Below are 27338 nucleotides of genomic sequence, written 5' to 3' on the forward strand. Positions count from 1 at the left end.
CCCGGAGCTGGGACACGTCCCATTTTCTTTTATTCATACAAAAAGTTACTTTTTTAAATATAATTTAAGAACCCCTCCAAGCACCGGCATCCGTTTCTGGGTTCCACCACCACCTACCGCCCCTTTTACTACCTCACCCTGCACCCCTTCATGGGACACAGCTTGGGGGTCCCAGGCGGGATCCGGGGAGGTGGCATGACCAAGGCACTGTTCTGGAAACAGACACAATGATGGATCCCTGTTTCAACTTGGGCAAAGGAGGCCGTAGTGAAAAACAGGTTCCCTCCAACACAGAGTTGTGACAAGGACGGTAGAAAAACGAAACGAAAAAACAAGAAGGGAACGGGGAGAAAAATTAAGACCAAAAACAAAACTCAAAAACCTTCAATATGAAGGCAGCAGCTGGGGGAGAGGCATTTACAAGGGAAAAAATGATTGAGTTTGGTGGTGACAGCAGCAAGTTGGGACTACAAACCCCAATGGTTTTGTCACTGGGCCCTGACACCCCTTCTTGCCCCCTGGGACAGTCCCCCTCTCCGGAGCTGGCAAGGGAGTCACACTCTTTGGTCTGCGGGAAGGCACCCGTCAAGGTGAGGGGGGTCACCTGGGGAGGCTGGGAGATGATGGGCGCTTCCTTTCCCTCTGGTCACACCCAGTCCTGAGGGAAAGGCACCCTCACCCTTGGTCTGGAGTTCCCCGAGGGGGCTGGGGGGGGTGATTTTCCCCTCCTATTATGGCAGAACCCCCAAATCCTGTCTCTCCAAATTGCCAACTCCCCACCCCACGGGTTCAAAGTGCAATCCAGCGGGGCTCAGGGCTGGGGGCCTCTGTGAGTCCCCACTCTGCCCCAGAAAGATGAGGAGGCCCTGTCCCTGGGGTGGGCAGTTCCTGCAGGTCAGTACTGTGGGGTCGGTCCTCCGGTCCCACCCGGGGCTCCCGGCTTGGCCTGGGACTTCATGTGCTGGACACTGGCCAAGATTTTCTTCTGGTGTCCCGCCAGAGTGACTCCGATTCGGAGCAGGTCCCTGTAGAAGGAAAGGAGAGCTCGGTGAGACCCTAGGGTCCCTGTGGCCGCTCTCCTCGCTTGGCTACTGAGCTGGTCCTAGCCTCAGCATTGTAAGCCAAACAGAAAAGCCAGCGGGAGAGGGAGAACCGATGTCAACAGTTGTGGGGCAGTTTTAGGAGCCAGGCAGCCATCCTTCTGTGCAGCCGCAGTAGGGGGTGGGGCTGGAGGCCAGAGGCGGGGGCTTTGGCTTGGGTACCAGGGAAGGAAGGAAAAGAGAGAAAGTCCCGCAAACTGAGACTAGGGGAAGAGGCTGCACAGATTGCCGTAGAGGGAAATGGAGATGTGAGAAAGAAAAGGCCGAAGTGGGAGAGGAAGAGCTGGGTGGAGAGGAAGAGGAGGTTGCTGATGGCTGGAGACTGAGATAAGGGGAAAAAAGGGAGAGGAGGCCCTCTGGGTCAGAGAGAGGCTGGGAAGAATTAGGGAGGGATGTGCCCAGGCCCCATGGGGCAGGGGCAGACTGGCCTGGGACCCTCTGGCTCTAGCCTCCTGAGTAGCTGAGACCACAGGCATGCACCACCATGCCTGGCTAAGTTTTTTGTTTTTGTTTTGTACAGATGGGGTTTTGCTATGTTGGCCAGGCTGCTCTCCAACTCCTGGGCTAAAGCATCAGTCCACCTCAGCCTCCCAAATTGCTGGGATTACAGGCATGAGCCACCACCCGGCCTTCACATTTGTTTTTTTTTTTTTTGAGATGGAGTTTCACTCTGTTGTCCAGGCTGGAGTGCGATGGCACAATCTTGGCTCGCTGCAACCTCCACCTCCCAGGTTCAAGCGATTCTCCTGCCTCAGCCTGAGTAGCTGGTATTACAGACACGCACCACCATGCCCAGCTAATTTTTGTATTTTTAGTAGAGATAAGGTTTCACCAAGTTGTGCACAATGGGCTCGAACTCCTGATCTCAAGTTATCCACCTGCCTTGGCCTCCCAAAGTGCTGGGATTACAGGCATGAACCACCGTGCCCGGCCTTCAGATTTTTATATTCCTTCTGTTATTCAACCTGGGATGAGAGGAGATCTTGGTAGAGAAACAGGAAAGCAGAAAGGGGGAGTAGCAGACAAAGGCCAAGTGGGGATATGCAGCCTTTGGGAGGCGAGGAATCATAAAACCATTTCACATGAAAGCTGAAGAGGATCTCCAAAACCTAGCCCAATCTTCTCCTTTTATGGGTGGAAAAAGAGAACCCGAGTTGACACGTTGTTACTGTGAGAGCCGGGCCTGGAATGCAGATAGATGCACAAAGATAGATATGGAGTGAGAGGCAGAAACTCGATGGCCCAGGGCAGTGATGGCAGGAGGAGGTGAGGCGGGCAGGCTGGCCCCAAAGAGTCCTTGGGTCCTTGGCTACATGGGGCTGTTACTGCTCCTCCGGGGCCCTTCTAGGCATGACATGAACGCCGTGCGAGAAGACAGCGTTGGCACCCGAAGCTGACCCCAAAAGCCCCTGCAGACCCCATGGGCCTGACTCCAGCTGCCTTGCTCTCCCCACCCCACTCCAGCTCTTGCCACTACTTACTCGGCAGAGATCTGGCTGACCAGCTCAAAGGAGCCAAAGCCAGCGGCTGCAAAACTTTCTTCGTATCTTCCCATCTTGATGGCCCGAAGCCACTCGCCCACAGAGCCAAAAGCTGAGTAGTGAGGCTGCCGCTGGTCCAGGAGAGGGTGTGAGGCCCTGGGGGGCAAGGATGGGGAGGAATGCTGAGTACCAGGCGCGGGTCCGGGTGAGGAGGTGGAGCCCAGCCTTGGAGAGGTGGACAGAGACCCTTCCACCTAACGTCAATGAACAGACACTTCTGGGCAAGGAGTGGGGGCAGAGAGCAGGAAGGGCCCATTCCCTGCAGTCCTCACCCGCCATTCTCCCGGGCCACGATTTTGAGGCTGGCAGGGTTCCGAATCATCTTGTCCAGGGCGCTAACCACCTGAGGGAAGCGGGGCCGGGCATTCCGGTCTTTCTGCCAACAGTCCAGCATGAGCTGGTGGAGGGACGTGGGACAGTCTGGGGGCGGGGGCAGCCGGTAGTCCTGTTCAATGGCATTGATCACCTGGAAAGAGGGGAAGCAGCTCTGGGTAAGGATGTCCAGGAAAAGCAAGATGCTAACAGGCCCGGGTAATGGTGGCCTGGCAGATGGTAGCATAGCAGCCACAGCCCCCACAAAAATCACAGATCCAGGAATCTTCCTAGCCGGAGTTGAAGCCCTCTGTGGCTGGAGGCCCCAGCAGCTCTTAGGCTATGATACAGACATGTTACCTCCCAACCCTGCCCTCCGTCTCTGCATCCTTCTGCGACCCAAATATGCTGTATCCAACTCTTTTTTTTTTTTTTTTTTTGAGACAGTCTCAGTCGCCCAGGCTGGAGTGCAGTGGCGCTATCTCGGCTCACTGCAAGCTCCGCCTCCTGAGTTCTCACCATTCTTCTGCCTCAGCCTCCCGAGTAGCTGGGACTACAGGCGCCGCCACTACGCCCAGCTAATTTTTTTTTTGTATTTTTAGTAAAGACGGGGTTTCACCGTGTCGGCCTGGATGGTCTCGATCTCCTGACCTTGTGATCCACCCGTCTTGGCCTCCCAAAGTGCTGGGATTACAGGCGTGAGCCACGGCGCCTGGCCCCAACTCTTTTATTTATTTTTTAAGATGAAGTCTCACTCAGTTGCCCAGGATGGAATGCAATGGCGTGATCTTAGTTCACTGCAGCCTCTGTTCCTGGGTTCAAGCGATTCTCCTGTCTCAGCCTCCCGAGTAGCTGGGATTACAGGCACCCGCCATCATGCTCGGCTAATTTTTTGTATATTTTTAGAGACGGGGTTTCACCATGTTGGCCAGGCTGGTCTTGAACTCCTGACCTCAGGTGATCTGTCCACCTTGGCCTCCCAAAGTGCTGGGATTACAGGTGGGAGACACCACGCCAGGTCCCCAACTCTTTTTAAAACTTTTTTGTAGAGATAGGATCCGGCTGTGATACCCAGGCTGGTCTCAAGATCCTGAGTTCAAGTGATCCCCCCTCCTCAGCCTCCCATAGTGTTGGGATTGCAGGCGTTGAGCCACTGGGCCTGGCCCTGCATCTCAACTCTTTGATACAAAGATCAATTCTCCTTTTTTGTCATCTCCACGGTCTCAAGAACCCAGGCAGTCATGACTTTCTGGGAACCCACCCTTCACCCCAAATCCCAGGTGAGAAAACACTTGAGGAAAGCTTGGTACGACCATGGGACACTTACATCCTGATTGCTCATGTCCCAGTATGGCCGCTCCCCAAATGACATCACCTCCCACATCACAATCCCGTAACTCCAGGCATCACTGGCAGAAGTGAACTTCCGGAATGCAATGGCCTCTGGGGCAGTCCATCGGATGGGAATCTTTCCTCCCTGAAGAAGGAGGAGAAAAGGTGAGCTGGGGGACTCACTGAGGGACTCACCAGACCCAGCACACTGCCCCCTAGACCCCAACCCCACTCGGCTTTTTTCCCCTAGCTCAGGTCCCAAGCCTCCTACTCTCCAATGCTGTTTGCCCAGGTTGGACTGCAGTGGCACAATCTTGGCTCACTGAAACCTCCGCCTCCCTGGTTCAAGTGATTCTCCTATCTCAGCCTCCTGAGTAGCTGGGATTACAGGCGTACACCACCTCCCCCACCCCAGCTAATTTTGTATTTTTAGTAGCGACAGGGTTTCCCAATGTTGGCCAGGCTGGTCTCGAACTCCTGACCTCAGGTGATCCTCCCGCCTCAGCCTCCCAAAGTGCTGAATGAATTTACAGGCATAAGCCACCATGCCTGGCCACTGTTCTTTCGAGACAGGGTCTTACTCTGTCGCCCAGGCTGCAGTACAGTGGCACATTCATAGCTCACTGCAGCCTCCAACTCCTGGGCTTAAGCGATCCTCCTGCCTCAACCTCCCAAATAGCTGGGACTACAGATGCATGCCACTGCGCCTGGCTAATCTTTTACCTTTTTTGTAGAGATGGGGTCTTGCTGTGTTGCCCAGGTTATCCAACTGTTATTTTCCTAGACATCTGGAAGTTGGCTTCCCGGAGCTGACTGTCCCCGCCACCCACAGCCTGCTCCTCTATCCTCTCCCTGGAGCAGGGCTGCCAAACCCTCAGCCTCCCACCTTTCCAACCTGCGCTCCCCACCTGGCCCTAAGAAGCTCACACCCCTGGTCCCCAGCGTTACCAGGGAGCTCGTGTAGGTGGGATCGGAAGAGTTCTCCTCCAGGAATCGGGAAAGGCCAAAGTCAGACACTTTGCAGACCAGGTTGCTGTTGACTAGGATGTTGCGAGCAGCCAGGTCTCGGTGGACGTAGCTCATCTCGGCAAGGTACCTCATGCCCGAGGCGATGCCCCGCAGCATGCCCACGAGCTGGATGACCGTGAACTGTCCGTCGTTCAGCTGGAGAGCAGATGGGGTGGGGGCTTGGTGAGGACAGCCCACCCACCATTCCCCCTCCCATCCACATCTTTTTTTTTTTTTTTTTTTTTTTTAATACTTTAAGTTCTAGGATACATGTGCACAATGTGCAGGTTTGTTACATATGTATACGTGTGCCATGCTTTTTTTCTTTTTTGAGGCGGAGTCTCACTCTGTCGCCCAGGCTGGAGTGCGGTGTCGTGATCTCGGCTCACTACAAGCTCCGCCTTCCGGGTTCCCGCCATTCTCCTGCCTCAGCCTCCCGAGTAGCTGGGACTACAGGTGCCTGCCACCACGCCCGGCTAATTTTTTGTATTTTTAGTAGAGACAGGTTTTCACCATGTTAGCCAGGATGGTCTCGATCTCCTGACCTCATGATTCGCCTGCCTCGGCCTCCTGAGTAGCTGGAACAATAGGCATGTGCTATTATGTCTGGATAATTTTTTAACTTTTAGTAGAGATAGGTTCCCATTATGTTGCCCAGGCTGGTCTTTAACTCCTGGCCTGAAGCGATCCTTCCGCCTGGGTCTCCCAAAGCACTGGGATTACAGGTGTTGAGTCACCACATCCAGCCTCCCGTCCACTTCCTAAACTGTGTATGTCACTTCCAGACGCACCTCACAACTCACCTGTAGGGCAAGTCCCCAACTCTCCCAGGTGAGCCTTCCTTTCTTTTCCCAAGTTTTCTCGGTTCTTGCTACAATATCACAACCCATTGCTTAACTTACAATGGTTGCTGTTTCAATGGTAAGTATTCAGTCTCTCCAAATTAGGTTATAATTTGAAAAATTATTTCAAGTTTTCCTTCTATTTAACCTGGTACACTGCTTTACACCCAGGAAATACTCAACAAATGCTTTTCTGTTTTTCAGGTTTTTGGAGACAGGGTCTCTTTCTTTCTCCCAGGTTGGAGTGCAGTGGCACGATCATGGTTCACCACAGCCTTAAACTCCTGGGCTTAAAGGATCCTTCTGCCTCAGCCTCCTTAGTAGCTGGGACTACAGGTGCACACTGCACCTGGCTAATTAAAACAAAGGGTTTTTTTTTTTTTGGTAGAGGTGGGGGTCTCACTGTGTTTCCCAGGCTTGTCTCTAACTCCTGGCCTCAAGCAATCTTCCCACCTTGGCCTCCCGCAAGGTGCTGGGATTACAGGCATGAGTCACCTGAGCGACCTGTCTACAGGTGGAGATGCACTGGTGCTGATCCAACCACAAAACTGTTCAGTCCTCTTGGACTAGCTGTGTGTGGATTTGCAAGAGAACAGTGAGGAACTGCAGTATGGCCACTGATTGAGTGCAGAAACCAAGGTCTGAAGCCCAACCTTGACCTTGAGAGAGTTCCCTCTCACCAGGGAAACCAACAAGTCATAGACAGTAAACAAATCCCATTTTCTGGGTTCAGCTAAGATTCGGGAGACCGTCTGCAGCCCTACAGAACCAGGGACATAGAGTCCAAAAACTGAATTCTGAATCCCCTCCAGACCTGCACCTGCCCTACTACCCGCTCAGTTCATGGCAACACCATCACTTGTCAGATGGTCAGGGTATAGACCTCAGAGTCTCCTGTGACCCCCTTTTCTCCCTCACCAGCCACTTCCAATCCATCGGCAAGTTCTGCTGGTGATGCTTCCAAGACATGTCCCAAATCCAAACCCTTCCCTTCACCCCACGGCCTGGATGCTGGCAACAGACTTCTGCTGCAGGCCTCTCCCAGCTCCCGCTCTTGCTCCCCAGCATTCAGCAAAGACATCTTTGTATTTTTTTTTTTTTTTGGAGACGGAGTCTCGCTCTGTTGCCCAGGCTGGAGTAAAGTGGCGTTATCTCGACTCACTGCAACCTCCGCCTCCTGAGTTCAAGCGATTCTTCTGTCTTAGTCTCCTGAGTAGCTGGGATTGCAGGGGTGCACCACCATGCCTGGCTAATTTTTGTATTTTTAGTAGAGACAAGGTTTCACCATGTTGGCCAGGCTGGTCTCAAACTCCTGACTTCAAGTGATCCACCTGCCTTGGCCTCCCAAAGTGCTGGGATTACAGGTGTGAGCCACCGTGCCCAGCTGGATCCTCTTAAACCACTCTCCTGCCAAAGCCCTCCAGCGGGTTCTCATCACACTGCCCAATGCAGGGTCTTCCATCTCTCCTCTGTTCACCAGGTTCACCTGCACTCGCCTTCCCGTCTCTCTCTCTTTTTAAGAGATGGGACGCCAGGCGCGATGGCTCACGCCTGTGATCCCAGCACTTTTTGGGAGGCTGAGGCGGGTGGATAACCAGGTCAGGAGATCAAGACCATCCTGGCTAACACGGTGAAACCCCGTTTCTACTAAGAATACAAAAAATTAGCCAGGCATGGTAGCGGGCGCCTGCAGTCCCAGCTACTCGGGAGGCTAAGCAGGAGAATGGCATGAACCCGGGAGGTGGAGCTTGCAGTGAGCCAAGATCGCGCCACAGCACTCCAGCCTGGGGGACAGAGTGAGACTCCATCTCAAAAAAAAAAAAAAAAAAAAAAAAAAAGAGAGAATGGGATCGCCCAGGTTGGAATGCAGTAGTGCAATGATGGCTCACTGCAGCCTCAATCTCCCAGGCTTAAGTGATCCTCCTGCCTCAGCCTCCAGAGTAGCTGGGACTACAGATATGTGCCATCATGCTCTGCACATTTTTGTATTTTTTATAGAGCCGTATTTTGTATTTTGTAGAGTGCAGTGTGAGCCACTGCGCCTTTAAGCAGTTTTCTGTCTCTTTGACCAGTATTGGTGGCTCACGCCTTTAATCCCAGCACTTTGGGAGGCCAAGGAGGGTGGATGGCTTGAGGCCAGGGGTTTGAGATCAGCCTGGCCAACATGGTGAAACCCCGCCTCTACTAAAAATACAAAAATTAGTCAGGCGCGGTGGCTCATGCTTGTAATCCCAGCATTTTGGGAGGCCGAGGCAGGCAGATCACGAGGTCAGAAGTTCAAGACCATCCTGGCCAATACGGTGAAACCCCGTCTCTACTAAAAACACAAAAATTAGCTGGGCGTGGTGGCGCTCGCCTGTAGTCCCAGCTGCTCAGGTGGCTGAGGCAGAAGAATCTCTTGAACCCAGGATGTGGTGGTTGCAGTGAGCCGAGATTGTTCCACTGCACTCCAGCCTGGATGACAGAGCAAGACTCCGTCTCAAAATACAAACAAACTAAACCAAAAAAATCCCACATCAGATAGAGCTTCTCTTACAGAAAATACAGAGAGACAAGCTAAATGATCCCACAAGAAGAATCTCATAAATCCAGAAAACAGCCGGGCGCGGTGGCTCACGCCTGTAATCCCAGCACTTTGGGAGGCCGAGGCGGGCGGATCACAAGGTCAGGAGATCGAGACCACGGTGAAACCCCGTCTCTAGTAAAAATACAAAAAATTAGCCGGGTGCGGTGGCGGGCGCCTGTAGTCCCAGCTACTCAGGAGGCTGAGGCAGGAGAATGGCGTAAACCCAGGAGGCGGAGCTTGCAGTGAGCCGAGATCGCGCCACTGCACTCCAGCCTGGGCGACAGAGCGAGACTCCGTCTCAAAAAAAAAACAAAAAACAAAAAACAAAACAAAACAAAACAAAAAAAAATCCAGAAAACAACACATTCAGGCGCACAAGAGACGCAACCCCTCAGTGTGTCAGTGTCATCATAAGGAGCTGCTCAGGATTTAGAGAGGCTCGAAAATACAATAATCAGTAGGCGCAGTGGCTCATGCCTGTAATCCCAGCACTTTGGGAGGTTAAGGAGGCAGGATCGCTTGAGTCCAGGAGTTTGAGACCAGCCTGGGCAACATAGCGAGACCCCATCTCCACAAAAAATTAAAAAATTAGCCAGGTGTGGTGGTGTGCACCTGTAGTCCCAACTACCTAGGAGGCTGAGGCAGGAGGATCACCTGAGCCAAGGAGTTTGGAGGCTGCAGTGAGCTATGACTGCACCACTGCACTCTAAATTGGGTGACAGGGCGAGACCCTTTTTCTAAAATAAATAAATAAAATATATATAATAACCAGGTACAAAGCCTGGTCCTGAACTGAATCCTGGCTGGAATAAAGCAGCCATGAAGAACATTTTTGGAACAACTAGAGAAACGTGAAAATCAGCTGGGTATTCAATGACACTAGGGAATCACTATAATTCTGTTCAATGCAATGTTATTTTGCTACATAGAAAAATGTTTTGATTTTTTAAAAAAAGATGCCTAGGCCAAGCATGGTGGCTCATGTCTGTAATCCCAGCAATTTGTGGGGCCGAGATGGGTGGATCACTTGAGCCCAGTTCAAGACCAGCCTGGGCAACATGGTGAAACCCAGTTTCTACTAAAAATACAAAAATCAGCCGGGTATGGTGGTGCATGCCTGTAATTCCAAGCTACTCAGGAGGCTGAGGCAGGAGAATCACTTGAACCCAGGAGGTGGACGTTGTGGTGAGCCAAGAACGCACCATTGTACTCCAGCCTGGGTGACAGATGGAGACTCGGTCTTTTTTTTTAAAAAAAAAAAAAAAAAAGCCTAATAAAGTTAAAAAATAAAAAAGTCAGTAAAATCTGGTAAAGTGACCAAATAAAGTTAAGTTCTTCCCTTTCCACTCTAGCCATATTTGCATGAATGACCCTGTTTGCTTTTTTTCACATTGGAAATGATTTGTTTACTTTTTTAAAAAGCCATCTATTTACTTGCTAATTTTCAGTCCCCGTGCCCCATTAGACCATCTGCTCCCCAGGAGCAGAAATCCAGTTTGCTGTGTGCATAGCTTTATTCCTGGGGACTGGGAGGATGCCTGGTGCATAGAAGGCACTCAGTAAATATTTGTCAAATGAAGGAATGACAGGCCAGGCACGGTGGCTCATGCCTATAATCCCAGTGCTTTGGGAGGCTAAGGAGGGAGGATCGCTTGAGGCCAGGAATTTCAGACCGGCCTGGGCAACCTATCAAGATCCTGTCTCTACAAAAAAATTTTTAAATTTGCTGAGCATGGTGGTACATGAGTGTAGTTCCAGCTACTCAGGAGGCTGAGGCGGGAGGATCACTTGAGCCCAGGAGGTCAAGGCTGCAGTGAGCTGCGAATGCACCACTGCACTCTAGCCTGGATGACAGAGTGAGACCCTGTCTTAAAAAAAAATAAAAAATTAAATTAAAACAAAATTTAAAAAAGAAGGAATGACAACCTTCAGCTGTATGGGTCAGTGGGAAAGGAAGGTCCCAGGAACCCGGCCTTTCCCAGAGGGAAAATTAAAGTCAGAGGACTGGCCGGACGTGGTGCCTCATACCTGTAATACCAACACTTTTTGAGAGGCTGAGGCCGGGAGATAACTTGAGGTCAGAAGTTTGATACCAGCCTGGCCAACATGGTGAAACCCTGTGTCTACTAAAAATACAAAAATTAGTCGGCATGGTGGTGGACGCCTATCGTGCCAACTACTTGGGAGACTGAGGCAGAAGAATCGCTTGAACCCTGGAGGTGGAGATGGCAATGAGCCGAGATCGCCCCACTGCACTCCAGCCTGGGCGACAGAGCAAGGTTCTGTCTTTTAAAAAAAAAAAAAAAAAAGGCAGAGGACCAGGGCTTAGCCCAAGAGGAAAAGGCTGGAGAAGCTGACGTGGGATCCACTGTCTGTCCTGGCTTCTTAGCCCAAGTGGCCTTTGTGTGTAAGCGGGAACTCCAGGTGGCTGCGGAAGCCAGGGAGGGTGCTCACCCGCAGGAAGGAGTCCAGGGCGCCGTTCTCCATGAACTCCGTGAGAATCATGACAGGCATGCTGTTGGTGACCACGCCCTCCAGGCGGATGATATTCGGGTGCTCGAACTGGCCCATGATGGAGGCCTCGCTCAGGAACTCGCGCCGCTGCCGCTCCGTGTAGCCACCCTTCAGGGTTTTAATTGCCACACAGCTCTCCTTCTTCCCTGGGGCCTTGAGCCGGCCGCGGCACACCTCGCCAAACTCACCTTCAAACAAGGACGCGGACGTCATCAGCTCTCCCGCCCTGGTGTGGCCCTGCCCATCCCCGCTTCGTTCCCAGGTGCCAGGGCAGCCTTCCGCTCTCACCTGCGCCAATCACCTCTTCAATCTTGACATAGGAGACATCGATCTCTTTTGCAAATTCCCTCACAGCCTCATTAGGGTCTTCATAAGTGAAGGGGTCAATGTAGACCTTAGTACCTGAGAAATCAGGCAGGGCCCCGTCAGCCGGGAATTAACTCCCACTGGATTCAGAGGCTCGGCTCATAGCTCTTGGCCCCAAGCCCCTATTTCCTTGTTTTTGTTTTTGTTTTTTTCCTGAGATGCAGTCTCGCTCTGTCACCCAGGCCTGGAGTGCAGGGGCACGATTTTGGCTCACTGCAACCTCTCCCTCCCAGGTTAAAGTGATTCTCCTGCCTCAGCCTCCCGAGTAGCTGGGATTACAGGTGCCCACCACCATGCCTGGCTAACTGTTGTATTTTTTTATAGAGACAGAGTTTCAACATGTTGGCCAGGCTGGTCTCAAACTCCTGACCTCAAGTGATCCGCCCACCTCTGCCTCTCAAAGTGCTGGGATTACAGATAGAAGCCACCACACCCAGTCCCAAGCCCCTATTTCCATCAAATTAGGGCAACCCACCATGCCCAATGAGATACTGTCCGTGTTTGTCCGAATATTCTGCTTCTCTCCCGTTGCTCTGCTTCCTGTAGCCAATGGGACAGGAGCAAAAGGTAAACTGAGTCACACATCTCTATGAGGCACACAGTGAAGGGAGGAGCAGGGATTGGAGAAGATTTCAAGTAAAAAGAGGCTGGGGGCACCCAGAAAGTCTTGCCCTGTAGCACCCAGGCAGGTGGCCATCAACTCAGGGCTTCCAGGGCCCTCTGGGTGTCAGAGCCCTTACCTGAGGCAGAGAACGGCGACCACAATGACCACCAGGACCAGGACCACACCCACGACTGCCGTGCCGGCAATCAGGGCCAGCTGCTCCCGCCAGCCCTCGTTCTCTGCAGAAGGAAAGGCTGTTGATCAGGAGAAACTGATGGGCCTGCAGGAGGCCCCAGCCCCGGCTCTGAGCAATGAACTGTGATCTCCTGAGAACAGGTCCCCAGTACAGGGGACAGGTGGAGGGAGAAGACACAAGCAGGCAGGGTCAGGGAGCAGACCACGGGTTTCAAACTGTCCTCCAGGGGCCAGCAGGCTCCTCTGAAGTCCCTCAGGGCACGGGAGGAAGTTCCACAATGTTTTTACTGCCAGAGTAGCTTTTTGTTTGTTTTTTGAGATGCAGTCTCACTCTGTCGCCCAGGCTGGAGTGCAGTGGTGCAATCTCAGCTCGCTGCAATCTCTGCCTCCCGGGTTCTGCAATTATCCTGCCTCAGCCTCCTGAGTAGCCGGGATGACAGGTGTGTACCACCATGCTCGGCTAATTTGTGTATTTTTAGTTGAGATGGGGTTTCACCATGTTGCCAGGCTGGTCTCGAACCAGCCTGGGCATAAGCCAGCATGCCAGCCACCAGACTGGTTGTGATTTGGTTGTAGTTTAAATACCAGAGTCCACAAAAAAATCCCCATTCAATGAAACATTCTAAAGATGAAACATTTCCAGGTTTTTATCCAAAAAGTGGAAACAATTGAAATGTTCACCAAAAGATAAAATAATAAACAAAATTGGCTATTTCCATACAACTGATTATTACGTCTCCATAAAAAGAAATATTGGCCAGGAGCAGTGGCTCATGCCCGTAATCCCAGTACTTTGAGATGCTGAGGTGGGAGGATTGTTTGAGGCCAGGTGTTCAAGACCAGCCTGGGAAACACAGCAAGACCCCATCTCTACCAAAAAATAATAATTATCCAGGCATGTCCCAGCTACTCAGGAGGCCGAGGTGGGAGGATTGCTTGAGCCCAGGAGTTTGAGGCTGCAATGCACTATGATCATACTGTTACATTTCAGCCTCGGTGACGAAGCAAAACCATGTGTCAAAAACAAAAACAAAAAACAGATCAGGTCCAGTGGCTCATGCCTATAATCACAGCACTTTGGGAGGCTGAGGTGGGCGGATTGCCTGAGCTCAGGAGTTTGAAACCAGCCTGGGTAACATGGTAAAATCCATCTTTACAAAAAATACCAAAAAAAAAAATTAGCTGGGCATGGCGGCTCATGCCTGCAGTCCCAGCTACTTGGGAGGCTGAGATGGGAGGATCACGAGCCTGGGAGGTTGAGGCTGCAGTAAGCTGTAACTGAACCACTGCACTCCGGCCTGGGTGACAGAATGAGACCCTGTTTCTGAAACAAAGAAACAAAGGCAAAACACAACCAAAAAACCCCACGGATATATACTACAACATGCATAAACCTTGAAAACATTCTGCTTGGTGAATAGTCACAAAAGACCACAGTGGAGGATTTCAAGACAGAAAGTGGATTAGTGCTTGCCAGGGGTTAAGGCAACAGAAAGATCTGGGTGGAGGGTGATGGCTAAGGGCTATAGGGTCTCCTTTGAGGGTGCTGAAAAATGTCCCAAAATTACTTGTGGTGGTGACTGCACAATTCTGTGAATGTATCAAAAGTCATCGATTGTACACTTTGAACAGGCAAATTGTATGGCGGGGAACTGTATTTCAGTAAAGCTATTACAGAAAATTACAAGGTTTAGAAAGCCACTGGTCCAAGCTGGGTGTGTCAGCTCACACCTGCAATCCCAGCACTTTGAGAGGCCGATGCGGGCGGATTGCTTGAGGCCAGGAATTTGAGACCAGGCTGGGCGACACAGGGAAACTGTCTCAACAAAAAATCAAAAAAAAAATTAATTGAGCATGGTGGCAGACGCCTGTAGTCCCAGCTACTTGGGAGGCTAAAGTGGGAGGACTGGTTGAGCTCGGGAGCTGCAGGCTGCAGTGAGCTAGATGGTGCCACTGCACTCCAGCCTGGGTGATAAAGCAAGATCCTGTCTCTTAAAAAAAAAAAAAAAAAAAAAAAAGTTAGGCTGGGCGTGGTGGCTCACGCCTGTAGTCCCAACACTCTGGGAGGCCGAGGCAGGCAGACCACGAGGTCAGGAGATTTAGAACAGGAGGCAGAGCCTGCAGTAAGCCAAGATCGCGATAGAGCAAGACCATGTCTCAAAAAAAAAGTTAAAGAAAAAAGAAAGCCACTGGCCTAGCATATTAAAAATAACCTGTTACCTCCAATTTTCAAAGCCTGCAGGAAGCTTCATGATATTTCCAATTTATTGGATGGGGAATGGAGAGCTCGGGGTGAGGTTGTTGCTAAATGTCAAGCCTGTGCTGAGCTTTTTTTTTTTTTTTTGAGACAGTCTTGCTCTGTTGCCCAGACTGGAGTGCAGTGGCACAATCTCAGCTCACCACAACCTCCACCTCCCAGGTTCAAACAATTCTCCTGCCTCGGCCGCCCGAGTAGCTGGGATTACAGGCGTGCACCACCACGCTCAGCTAACTTTTGTATTTTTAGTGGAGATGGGGTTTCACCATGTTGACCAGACTGGTCTCGAACTCCTGACCTCAAGTGATCCTCCTGCTTCGGCCTCCCATAGTGCTGGGATTACGGGGTGAGCCACCGTGCCTAGCCATGCAGTGAGCTTTCATCATGCCACTGCACTCCAGCCTGGGGGTACAGAGTGAACCAGGCTGAACTTCACACTCAGCTGTTGGTTTCGACACCCTACGTTCTTTCCTCTCTAGGGCATGCCATGTGATCCACAGAAAGAAGGACATGAAGATAGGACTTTGGCCAGGTGCGGTGGCTCATGCCTGTAATCCCAGCACTTTGGGAGGCTGAGGCGGGTGAATCACAAAGTCAGGAGTTCGAGACCAGCCTGGCCAGCATGGTGAAACCCTGTCTCTACTAAAAATACAAAAAATTAGCCAGGCGCAGTGGCAGGCGCCTGTAATCTCAGCTACTTGGGAGGCTGAGGCAGGAGAACTGCTTGAACCCGGGAGGCAGAGTTTGCAGTGAGCCGAGATGGCGCCACTGTACTCCAGCCTGAGGGACAGAGCAAGACTCCATCTCAAAAGAAAAAAAGATTGGACTTTGGGGACCTGGGGTCTTCCCAGGAACTTTGGGGGTCTTTCCAACCCCCAGCCTCACCCTTTCCCCAGGCTCACCATCCAGTTGGGTCTGGCTGTGATGTTCCTGGCCAAAGGGTCCGTAGCCAGCCTCAGAGCGCGCCCGTACCTGCACCAGGTAGCTGGCTCCCCGCTTCAGCCCCCGCAGCTCTGCCCGGTTTTCTGACGTCTTCAGGAACCGCACGCTGCTGGGACCCTCGGCACCCTGTCCAGGAGAAGTAGGGGGGTGGCTGTCACACGGGGCCCAGAGTTCCTGCTGCTCTTCCTGCCGCCTCCCCTCGCCCTCCACTCCCATCACTAGCCTGCCTCTAAGCTGGTGGGGCCTTTGGGAGAACTTATGTATGCAAGCCATGTGCTGTATTCATAGTATCTTTTTTTTTTTTTTTAAGACAAGGTCTCACTCTGTCTCTCAGGCTGGAATGCAGTGGCGCAAACACGACTCACTGCAGCCTCGACCTCAAGTCAAGAATCACTTGGGCTCAAGTGATTCTCCTACCTTAGCCTCCCGAGTAGCTGGGACCACAGGCACATGCCACCATGCCTGGCAAATTTTTTTTTTTTTGAGATGGAGTCTCACTCTGTTGCCCAGGCTGCAGTGCAATGGCGCCATCTCAGCTCACTAGAACATCCGCCTCTTGGGTTCAAGTGATTCTCCGGTCTCAGCCTCCTGAGTAGCTGGGATTACAGGGGCCCACCAACATGCCCAGCTAATTTTGGTATTTTTAGTAAAGATGGGGATTTCACTATGTTGGCCAGGCTGGTCTCGAAGTCTTCATCCCAGGTGTTCCACCCGCCTTGGCCTCCCAAAGTGCTGGGATTACAGGTATGAGCCACTGTGCCCAGTCTAATTTCTCTTATTTTAAATTTTTCAAAGAGATGAGGTTTCACCATGTTGCCCAGCCTGGTCTCAAACTCCTAGGTTCAAGCAATCTGCCCACCTTGGCTCCCAAAGTGCAGGGTATTACAGGCGTGAACCACCACGCCTGACCTGAGCCACTGTGTCCAGCCGCTGGTAACTATTACAGTAACTATTTTATAGATGAAGAGTCTGAGGCTCAGACAGGCCAAGGGGCTTACCCAAGGCTGCCCAGGGAATCCACGGCAGAGCCTACAACCCATGTGTCCCAGCCAGGAGAGCACAACCCATTGCCCACCCACCCCAGGGCTGGGGGATGGCCTCACCTTCTCATGGTACTTGACCTCGTAGTCCAGCACAGCCCCACTGGGTGCCCGGGGAACAGCCCAGGCCAGGCTCAAGCTGCTGGGTGAGGACCGCGTCACCCGGATGTCAGACACTGCGGGAGGTACTGTGAGAGGCAGACACACAGGGAACCCTTCTGCATGGTAGGTCTGTCCCTTAACTTAAAAAAATTTTTTTTGGCCGGGCGCGGTGGCTCAAGCCTGTAATCCCAGCACTTTGGGAGGCCGAGACGGGTGGATCATGAGGTCAGAAGATCGAGACCATCCTGGCTAACACAGTGAAACCCCGTCTCTACTAAAAAATACAAAAAACTAGCCGGGCGAGGTGGCGGGCGCCTGTAGTCCCAGCTACTCGGGAGGCTGAGGCAAGAGAATGGCGTGAACCCGGGAGGTGGAGCTTGCAGTGAGCTGAGATCGCGCCACTGCACTCCAGCCTGGGCGACAGAGCGAGACTCCGTCTCAAAAAAAAAAAAAAAAAAAAAAAATTTTTTTTCGAGACACAGTCTTGCTCTGTCACCCACGCTGGAGTGCAGTGGCACAGTCTCGGCTTACTGCAACCTCCACCTCCCGGGTTCAAGCAATTCTTCTGCTTCAGCTTCCCAAGTGGATTACAGGTGCCCACCACCATGCCTAATTTTTTTATTTTTAGTAGAGACGAGGTTTCACCATGCTGGCCGGGCTAGTCTTGAACTCCTGACCTTATGATCAGCCTGGCCGTGTCCCTTATCTTTTCCAACACTTCCTCTGCTGGCTACGCTTATCTCAGTTTCTCCCTGGCTGTTTCGAGAATTCCTTGATTCTCTCGGCCCCCAGTCCCATTGGGAGCCTTCCTGTACTTAACTCTCCAGCTCACCTTTAGGTCCTCCTCACCCTCTCTTTCTTATTCGTTTATTTTGAGAGAGCGTCTCACTCTGTCACCCAGGCTGGAGTGCAGCGGTGCGATCATAGCTCACTGCAGCCTCCAACTCCTGGGCTCAAGCGATCCTCTCGCCTCAGCCTCTTGAGTAGCTGGGACCAAAGGCACGCACCGCCTCACCCGGCTAATATTTTTATGTTTTGTGGAGACAAGATCTTCCTATGTTACCCAGGGTGGTCTTGGAACTCCAGGGCTCAGGTGATCCACCTGTCTCAGACTCCCAAAGTGCTGGGATTACAGGAGTGAGCCACTGAGCCCAGCCACTGCCCTCTTTCTGCCTCTTGCCCCCAAAGCCTCGGCCCCTCACACTTCCTGGGGACCCTTCACAGCCCCTGCCTCTCCCCTTCAGGCCCTCAGTGACATCTCTCCCGCCGGACCACCCGCCGCCCCAGCCCCCAAGTCTCACCCTCTCGGTCGGTGGTGACATTGACAGGCTCAAATGGGACGGGCCCCGTGGCTAAGGAGGACACTCCGTTCAACGCAGTGACCTCAAAGGTATAGGTGAAGTCAGGACGCAGCCCTCGAACCACCACCCAGGGCTCCACCAGGTCCCGGGGGCCAGGGTCAAAGGTCAGGTCTCCCCCGCAGGGCGCGCAGGAGCCTCCGGGTCGGCACTCCCGGCAGCGGAGGGCGTAGGTGAGGTCCTCTCGGCCACCGGACTCCAGGGGGGCACTCCATTCCAGGTGCAAAGAGGAGCCGTTCAGGCGGGAAACCACGCTCCGCGGAGCCGAGGGAGGGGCTGCAGGAGACCAGGGAGTCAGGCAGAGGCTGACCTGCTCCGCGGCGGTGGGGAGAGGTCTGTGGAGGGACCAGCAGCCATGCTGGACTCTTGCCTTTGAGAAAGCGGGCTCCACCTGTTCCTCTGGGCTAGGGACCAGCATGCCAGGGACAAAGGGAAGAAGCCCAGGGAGGATGGGGGCCATGTCAGGGTCCATCTCAGGGGTCTGTGACCCATCTCCAATGAACTTGCACCTGGGTGCTGGTCACTTACTGGTGCAGGGTGCACCCCGCGGGTCTGTGCGTGCCCGGAAGTACCCGATGCGGCACTGGCAGACGGCTGATCCGATGTTGTTAGAGTGGCTGTTGGCTGGGCATGGCTGGCAGGACCCTTCTCCTGACAGGGGCTTGAAGGTGCCCTGGGCACAGGCTGAGAGAAAGAGAAAGCATTCATCAAAAGCATGCACGAAAACATCCATCTGTATGGTGGGCCTGGTGGCTCATGTCTCGAATCCCAGCGCTTTGGGAGGCTGAGGCTGGAGGATCGCTTGAGCCACGGGGTTCAAGACCAGTCTGGGCAACATACTGAGATCCCATCTCCAAAAAAAGAAAAAAATTTCGGCGCTTTTAAGGGTGATGAAGTGCTAAGGTGGGAAAATGGACAAAAGATCTCAAAATCTCTCCTCTTAGAGGAGAAAGGAGACTGTCTCCAGAGAAGGGATCCTAACCTGTTTTGACCCTAATCTTGGCAGTCTGGTGAAGCCCACAGAAAGACCTCTACTCCAAATTATGATTTTAAATGCACACCACAAAATACATATGAATACCAGGGAAACCAATTAAGCTGAAATGCAATGATTGAAACATGAGGAAAAAACTTTGGCCTACAGCAACACTTGTGTTTTTTTATTAAGATATAGCAGCAGGGCCGGGCGTGCTGGCTCAAGCCTGTAATCCCAGCACTCTGGGAGGCCGAGATGGGCGGATCACGAGGTCAGGAGATCGAGACTATCCTGGCTAACCCAGTGAAACCCCGTCTCTACTAAAAAATACAAAAAGCTAGCCGGGCAAGGTGGCGGGCGCCTGTAGTCCCAGCTACTGGGGAGGCTGAGGCAGGAGAATGGCATAAACCCAGGAAGCGGAGCTTGCAGTGAGCTGAGATCCGGCCACTGCACTCCAGCCTGGGCAACAGAGTTAGACTCCGTCTCAAAAAAAAAAAAAAAAGATATAGCAGCAGGTCTCTTAACCTCTGTAATACTGAAGTCATCATGAGCAAAAACAATGTTTTGGCTCTTGGAATGGCTTGTAAATACCTGTGATTTTTTTTTTTTTCCTAATAAGAAGGCCTTGGGCAGGCAAATCACTTGAGGTCAGGAGTTCAAGACCAGCCTGGCCAACATGGTGGAAACCTGTCTCTACTAAAAATACAAAAGTAGTCAGGTGTGGTGATGCATGCCTGTAATCCCAGCTACTACTTGGGAGGCTGAGGCAGGAGAATCGCCTGAACCCGGGAGGCAGAGGTTACGGTGAGCTGAGCTCCCGCCACTGTACTCCAGCCTGGGCAAAAACAGCCAAACTCTTTCCTTTTGGAGTGCGCTCCCAGGCTGGAGTGCAATGGCGCGATCTCGGCTCACCGCAAGCTCTGCCTCCCGGGTTCAGGCGATTCTCCTGCCTAGCTGGGATTACAGGCATGCGCCACCATGTCCGGCTAATTTTGTATTTTTGGTAGAGATAGGGTTTCTCCATGTTGGTCAGGCAGGTCGCCCAGATAATTATTTTAAAATTTTTTTGTAGAGACAGGGTTTTTTTTTTTTTTTTTTTTTGAGACGGAGTCTCGCTCTGTCGCCCAGGCTGGAGTGCAGTGGCTGGATCTCAGCTCACTGCAAGCTCCGCCTCCCGGGTTTACACCATTCTCCTGCCTCAGCCTCCCGAGTAGCTGGGACTACAGGCGCCCGCCACCTCGCCCGGCTAGTTTTTTGTATTTTTTTTTAGTAGAGACGGGGTTTCACCGTGTTAGCCAGGATGGTCTCGATCTCCTGACCTCATGATCCACCCGTCTCGGCCTCCCAAAGTGCTGGGATTACAGGCTTGAGCCACCGCGCCTGGCCGAGACAGGGTCTTGCTATGTTGCACAGGCTGGTCTCAAATTTCTGGGCTCAAGTGATCCTCCCACCTTGGCATCTCAAAGTCCTGGGACTACAAGCATGAACCACTGTGCCATAGCAATAGCTATGATTCCCATGGGGCCCAAGTCTCAGGTCCTGTTACAACTGCAGGTGGAATTTCAAGTGGAAATTAATGAATTTCAGGTGAAAATAAAAAGTCTTTTTTTTTTTCCAGCCAGGTGTGGTGACACATGCCTGTAATCCCAACACTTTGGGAGGTGGAGGCGGGCAAATCACTTGAGGTCAGGAGATCGAGACCAGCCTGGCCAACATGGCAAAACTCTGTCTCTACTAAAAATACAAAAACTAGCCAGGTGTGGTGGTGCATGCCTGTAGTCCCAGCTACTCTGGAGGCTGAGGCAGGAGAATCTCTTGAACCCAGGAAGCGGAGGTTACGGTGAGCCAAGGTCGCGCTACTACATGCTAGCCTGGGCGACAGAGCAAGACGCTGTCTCAAAAAAAAAAAAAAAAGTCGGCCAGGCGCAGTGGCTCACGCCTATAATCCCAGCACTCTGGGAGGCCGAGGCGGGCGGATCACGAGATCAGGAGATCGAGATCATCCTGGCTAACACGGAAAAACTCCGTCTCTACTAAAAATACAAAAAATTAGCCAGACGTGGTGGCGGGCGCCTGTAGTCCCACCTACTAGGGAAGCTGAGGCAGGAGAATGGTGTGAACCCAGGAGGTGGAGCTTGTAGTGAGCCGAGATCGCGCCACTGCACTCCAGCCTGGGCGACAGAGCAAGACTCCGTCTCAAAATAAATAAATAAATAGTCATTTTTTTCCTCCATCAAAGCTCACAGATTCCCTAGAAAACCAGAGGGTAAGAAGCCCTGCTCTAGAGAGAAGGCTAAGCGAGAATTCAGTATCAATAAATTAGAGACTCACAATGAACAAGTGTGGAGACCTTAAAGGCTTTGTCCCTGCACCAACAAGGTCCACCCCACAGGACAGTCCTGCAGCCCAGCCCAGCCTCCCATGTTCGGCAAGCAGGGACGTTGGCCAAGGTTAAAGAGAAGTCTGGAAATGAGAAAGGGCTCAGAAAACAGACCCTCTGGTAACTGAGTGCTCAGGAGAGGGAAGAGCATTTGAAACAGAAAGTTGGCTGGGTGCAGTGGCTCACGCCTGTAATCCCAACACTTTGGCAGGCCAAGGTGGGTGGATCACAAGGTCAAGAGTTTGAGACCAGTCTGGCCAACATGGTGAAATCCTGTCTCTACTAAAAATATAAAAATTAGCCGGGCATGGTGGCGTATGCCTGTAGTCCCAGCTATTCGGGAGGCTGAGACAGGAGAACTGCTTGAACTAGGACCCGGAAGGCAAAGGTTGCAGTGAGCAGATTGCGCCACTGCACTCCAGCCTGGGAGACAGAGCAAGCCTCCATTTCAACAACTAAATAAAATGGAAGCTTAAGAAGTGGGTCCTGAGTGGAGTTCAGGACTCTCCCCCGGATGAGCAGCAGTCACAGGGGAAGCTCCAGCTCTCACCTCGGCACTTGGTGTTCCCCTCGGCCGCCTCGAACCCCGGAGCACAGCTGCAGCCGGTCACCGGCTGCTCAGCCCACTGGCCGTCCTCACGGCAGTAGAGGCTGGGGCTGGGGCCAGGGGCGGGGACGGCATCCACCACGCAGCTGCCAGCCACAGGCACAACTAGCTCCCGAGGCACAGTCTCCGGGAAGCGGGTCAGGTTCACAGTCAGCTGGGCGCACTTCTTGTAGAAGAGGTGCAGGGACAGCAGGGCCATGCAGGCACCCTGGTCCTGGAAGGCCAGGTAGAAGCCGGCCTTGCTGAGTGGTCCCAGACGCAGCGTCTTGACATTCACCTTCCCGGTGGCCTCGGCCCCAGGGCGCTTCCGGGTGAGATGCTCCGCGGCCACTGTGTCCACCTGCCAGGGCGGGGGAGGCACACCGCTGCTGTCCCCACTCCCTGAGGACCCAGTGGACTGTCGTGCTCTTCCCAGCTCACCCCCCCGGGCCTCCTTGGTTCCTATTCCAGAACCTTCCCTCCACCTTCCCCAGGGCACACTTTCTGCAGGCCCCCACACTGTCCATTCATCCTTGCAAAGCTCCTGCGATGTGCCCAGCCTCTGGCCTGCACCTCTGCCCTTTTTATTCACTCATTCTACAAACATTTACTGACACTGACGCCATGCCAGGCCCTGACCTCAGAGTCAAGGAGACAGCAATGAATGAATCTTAGGGAAGTTATAAAGTACCCTGAGGCCGGGCGCAGTGCCTCACGCCTGTAATCCCAGCACTTTAGGAGGCCGAGGTGGGAGCATCTGTCGAGCCCAGGAATTAGAGACCAGCCTGGGTAACATAGAAGACCCCGTTTTAAAAATACAGATATAAAAGAAAAATAAAGTAAAATGAGTGCTGAGACAGGCAGGTGGACAGAGGTATGCAGGATTGTAGGGAGGAGAGAATCAGCCGAGGCAGCACAGGCAAGATCTCGGAGCTGGAACTTGGAAGACAAGTAGGGGTGTGAGAGGCAGAGAGGACCCCAGGTGGAGACATCACCGCTGCAAAGTCACGAGCTGGAAACCAGCCAGGTGCAGTCAGGGAATGGGAGAAACTCAGCGTGGCTGGAGCATAGGGGGGTAGAGTGGTTGAGTTGACTGGAGGAGAAGGCTGACCCCTGGGCCTCCCTGGGGACCGGGCCAGGCAGCCCCCATATATTCTGCTGCTCCGCCCAGAAGATCACCCTGTTCCCTCCCCAGACCTAAGCCTCCTGCTTCCAGCCCCTAGCGCCCCAGTCAGAGGCCTCAGAACTACATCGGCTGCCCTCCAGGCCACAGGCTTGCTGGCTGGAATCCCACCTTGGCTGTGGCTGAGCCCCAGTGGCGCCCAGGTACCTTGATGTAGGGGTTCTCCATCCAGGCTGGTGTGAGGGCTGTGGCCGTGTCCGCATCGCTCTCATAGTAGAAGACGGTGAAAGTCTCCTTGCAGGAGCGCCCGGCCCGAGGCAGGGACAAGCACTCAAGCATGGTGAAGCGCAGCGTGGCGTAAACATGGACGGCGCCACGCCGTGGGACCCAGCCTGTGCGAAGCCAGTGGGCCTGGCCCGGGGCACGCTGCACGTCACACACCTCGTAGGTGCGCACACTGTGCTGTTCCTCATCCAGGCCGCTGAGTTCCTCCCACTGTACAGAGAAGGAGGTCAGCTAGGGGGCTGGGGAGCCGCCAGGGAGAGGGCTGCATGGGGTGAATCCTATAAAGTGAGAGGGACGGAGAAACGGGGCCCGCTGGTACTGCGGGGAGGGCGCCTCTGAGGAGAAGGGCTCAGACAACACTGCTGGGGCTGCTGTCATCTGGAGGGACAGGGGTGAGGAGTGGCGCACAGAAAGCAGGTGGCACAGGCCCTCCTTCCTCCCTCAGTTTCCCTCCAGAGCTCCAGCTCCTGGGTGCAGCTCTCACCTGCCCGTCCACCTGAGGGAACGTCACCCACTTCAGATCCGCAGTTTCCAATTTTGTGTTCAGCAGGGTCTCTGAGACAGACAGACAGAGTCAGTGCCGCTTGGGGTTGGGGAGGGAGGTCAGGAAGACAAGATCCGTGGGAACTAGAGGAGTTGGGGGGCCAACAGGGGACTAAGTCCTGCCCTCTGCACCCACCTCCGATTTCTGGCCTCTTTTGCTAAGTGCCAAACCCACCGCCAACATCTGGTAGGCATGGGGCTCCCTTGGGATACCCCAGATCTAGGCCTTCCTGGAGGAGGGAGGGAGATCAAAATGGATGGGGAGAAGGGGCGGCAGCTCAGAAAGGGTTAAAATGAGAGCCCTGCCCCGGTCCTGACCCCCAAGAGCAGAGGCTGCTGGTATGGGAGAGGAACCTCTTGTCTTAGCTTCCATGTTTCCCCCGCTAAGTCCCAGAATCGGTCTTTCTACCCCACAACTTCACTCCCTGTCCAAGACCCCTCCCTGCTTTCAGACCTAACACCCCGTCCTTTCCTCCTTGAAGGGAGTGCTCTGTGCCTGGGGCATAGCCCTGGCCCCCATCCCAGCACCTCCCTCCTCACAAGTGCCCTGATCAGGAAGCGCTAGAGGCCAGGATGCTAGGGTTCCCAGGCTCCCGCAGAGGCCTCACATCTGGATTTGGTTATGGGAAGGCAGAGGGGAGGAGATTATGGGGGGCGGTGTGAACGGGAGGGGTTAACACACCTGGCTTGGCTCGAATCATCGGGGAAGGGGACAGGCACTGGAGGAAGGGGGGGATCAGGAAAAACTGCACAGCCCCTGGCAGTGGGGATTGGAGGAGGGAGGGTAGGGGAATCCCCTCAGGGGCCAGCAATGTGGGGGGCAGCGGGCGCTAGGAAGGGTGGAGAGGGGAGCTTCAGGAGAGAAGGGAAAGAGGGTGGGTGAGACAGCCTCTTCCTGGGGTCCAAATGATGTCCTCTGGCCAGGGTTCAGGTGGGAAGCCAGCCAGCCTGAGGTGAGAGGTGCAGGGTCCCCATGGGTGGCAAGAGACAGCCCTGCTCGCTGGGGACAGGATGCCCGGGTTCTGGGAAGCTGGTGGATAGAGGCTGCCGTCTCCACCCTCCATTGTTCCAGCCCGGATAGTGTTTTCCTGTCTCCAATTTACACACTGTCTCTGCCTCGGGCTGTCCGCAGCCTGGAGCGAGAGCCCGCTCCCTTTTTGCACCCCAGCTCGGCTGCAGCACGCTTTGATCTGTCAGTTCGCGTGTCTCTCACCTCTCTCTCCTCCTCCACTCTCTGTCCACCTCAATTTCTCTTTCTGACAAGTCACTATCTCTCCTTCGCTTTCGGCCTCCACTTCTCGCCGTTCCTCTGAGCACAGGGCCTTAGATAAACTACATAACTTTAACTGAGCCCCGGCCTCCTCATCTGAAATATGGGGGCAATGATAGCACCCACCCTCAGCGTTGCTGGATGGGTGAAATTAACATTTGTAAGGCGCTCAGCACAGGCCTAGTGCTTGGAAACACTCAGGTAATAGGTGTCACAATCATCATTTCCTCTGCGTCTTTCCTTCTCACCACACCTCGTCCTCGTGGTTTTTCCACCCCTTTGGCCTTCCTCTTCCCCTCGTTCACGGTTTTTTTTTTTCCCCTTCTCCTTTCTCTGAGCTGGGCAAACCTCCCCTCAACTCCCAACCCCACACCTAGCCTTTGATCTCCAGCCCAGGGCAATCCTGCCCAGCCCGGGGGGGAGAGGGTTTTTCTAACTCCACTGAATCCTTCCCTTCGGGAGTCCCTCATAGCCTACCCCCCATAGACCACTTTCATACCAGACAGAGAAAGGGGGGTGTTGGCAGCTCACTGAAAGGAGATTAGGGACACAGAAGGAGGGTTTCTAGGGCTCTTGGCTCCCCCTCTAAGGGACCAGGAGGGACAGCGATCCATGGCCAAAAAAACACTTGGAGAGACCAGGAGGCGGGAGATAGGCTGGGTTAGTTAGGGCGATGTGGGGGCCATGTAGGTTCAGTTTCTACCTGGGGGCTGTGTAGGTCAGTTTCTACCCGCTCCTAGGTCTCAAGGGAAGCCCGGGACTCACCTGGGGCCGGGGTCTAGACCGCATTTAAAGGAGTGGGGTGCAGCCTGTAGAAACCAAGGAGCCCCTCTATAGCAGGGGCAGGGGCAGTGGGCCGGAGAGCGGTTTGGGGGTTTGATGTGTGAATGCATAAGGAGGCCATCCTGTTGCAGGAGTGTGGAATTGGAGGATCAAGGTGTGATCGCTAAAGAATTGGCGACGGGGGTCGTTTTAGGGCCTAGCACGAAAAGTTCTGCCTTGTCTGCTGTTGCTCCTCCAGAAACCTTCCCTCATGTAGGGCGGGAGGTGGGACTGGGACAGAAACTTTGCAGATAGTTTTGAAGAGTTGGGTAGGGAGGAAAGGAAAGGCTGCCAGGGGCGTATGGAGTCAGCAGTGAGAGTTTGGGGAGCCCAGGCAGGGGAATGTCCCGGGTCGCAGCCAGACTCCATCTCTTTCCCAAACAAAAGAAAACTCCACTCCCCGCCGGGCGCCTCTTCCCCGCCCCCCTCCCGTTCCAGCACTATCGGTCCGAAGTGTTTGGGACTGGAGTGCCCGGGTAAGGGTAGACAGAGGCCGGCCACTCCACTCCGAGGCCCAGATGTGGTAGGGAGGTCCCAGGAGTGACGGGGTGCCTCCCCAAAGGAAACTCACCTTCCAAAGCGGCGGCCAAAGAAGCCCAGCAGAGCAGCGCCCGGAGCTCCATGGCGCCGCCTCACTCGGGTAGAATCCGAACTGAGTTTGGGGGGCCCTCGCCCCCCCAGGTCTGACTCTCCCTGGGCGGGTGGACGTCGATTCTCCACGCGGGACTTTCCGTCGGGGCCCTCAGCGCGGGCCCATGCGAGCGTGCGGGGCACCCGGCGGCGGCGCCAAGTGTGGCTCCGCGTCTGTGCCGCGCGCGGGCGGCGGGCCCGGAGCGTGCTGGCAGTGGCCGCGGTGGGCGGGCGCGCAGCAAGACGTGGCTGGAGTCGGGGTCCCTCCGGGGCCTCGGGGTCCCGCCCCGGGTGGCGGGGGCTGAGCCGGCCGCTCGCGGTCTCCCCCCCTCCCTGGAGTGGCTCTGCTCGCGCCGCCGGGCCGAGTGCTCTCCTCGCGGGCGGGGATGGTTGGAGCCCGAGCGGGGACGGAGCGGGAGGGAGGGAGACTGCGGCGCGGGGCCGGGCGGGCCGGGCCGGGGCTGAGCAGCGCCGGGACTGGGCCGGGCGGCGCCGGGCCCGGGAGGGAGGGGCGCGCGGGGGGCGGAGGCAGCTCCCCTAACGCCGGGGCTCGGCGAGGGGGCCCGGGGAGCGCTGATTGGAGCTCACGCTACTGAATAATTCATGAGAGAAGCGGAGAGGGGCACCGAGTGGAGCAGGTCGGG

At 54.1% G+C, this 27338-nt stretch overlaps 1 protein-coding gene across 2 annotated transcripts; it reads right to left on the reverse strand.

Moving 5' to 3' along the window:
* Positions 1-27173, reverse strand: EPHB4 (EPH receptor B4). 2 transcript variants are annotated; one of them, XM_005549258.4, is made up of 17 exons: positions 26636-27173; positions 23914-23984; positions 23352-23639; positions 21986-22382; positions 18608-18763; positions 18023-18355; positions 16683-16807; positions 15540-15705; positions 12322-12424; positions 12057-12121; positions 11504-11617; positions 11156-11403; positions 5234-5449; positions 4281-4430; positions 2914-3107; positions 2582-2737; positions 1-1025 (listed from the first exon to the last, which is right to left on the reverse strand). In XM_005549258.4, exons 1-17 carry the CDS (start codon positions 26685-26687, stop codon positions 896-898), a joined length of 2964 nt encoding a protein of 987 aa, XP_005549315.1. In that variant the 5' UTR covers positions 26688-27173; the 3' UTR covers positions 1-895. The 2 variants fall into 2 exon arrangements, with proteins under 2 accessions (XP_005549315.1, XP_015302659.1); XM_015447173.3 differs by lacking the exons at positions 12057-12121; positions 12322-12424.
* Positions 27174-27338: the final 165 nt, after the last annotated feature.

Source organism: Macaca fascicularis, chromosome 3, assembly GCF_037993035.2.
Source record: "Macaca fascicularis isolate 582-1 chromosome 3, T2T-MFA8v1.1".
In the NCBI taxonomy this organism is placed as follows: domain Eukaryota; kingdom Metazoa; phylum Chordata; class Mammalia; order Primates; family Cercopithecidae; genus Macaca; species Macaca fascicularis.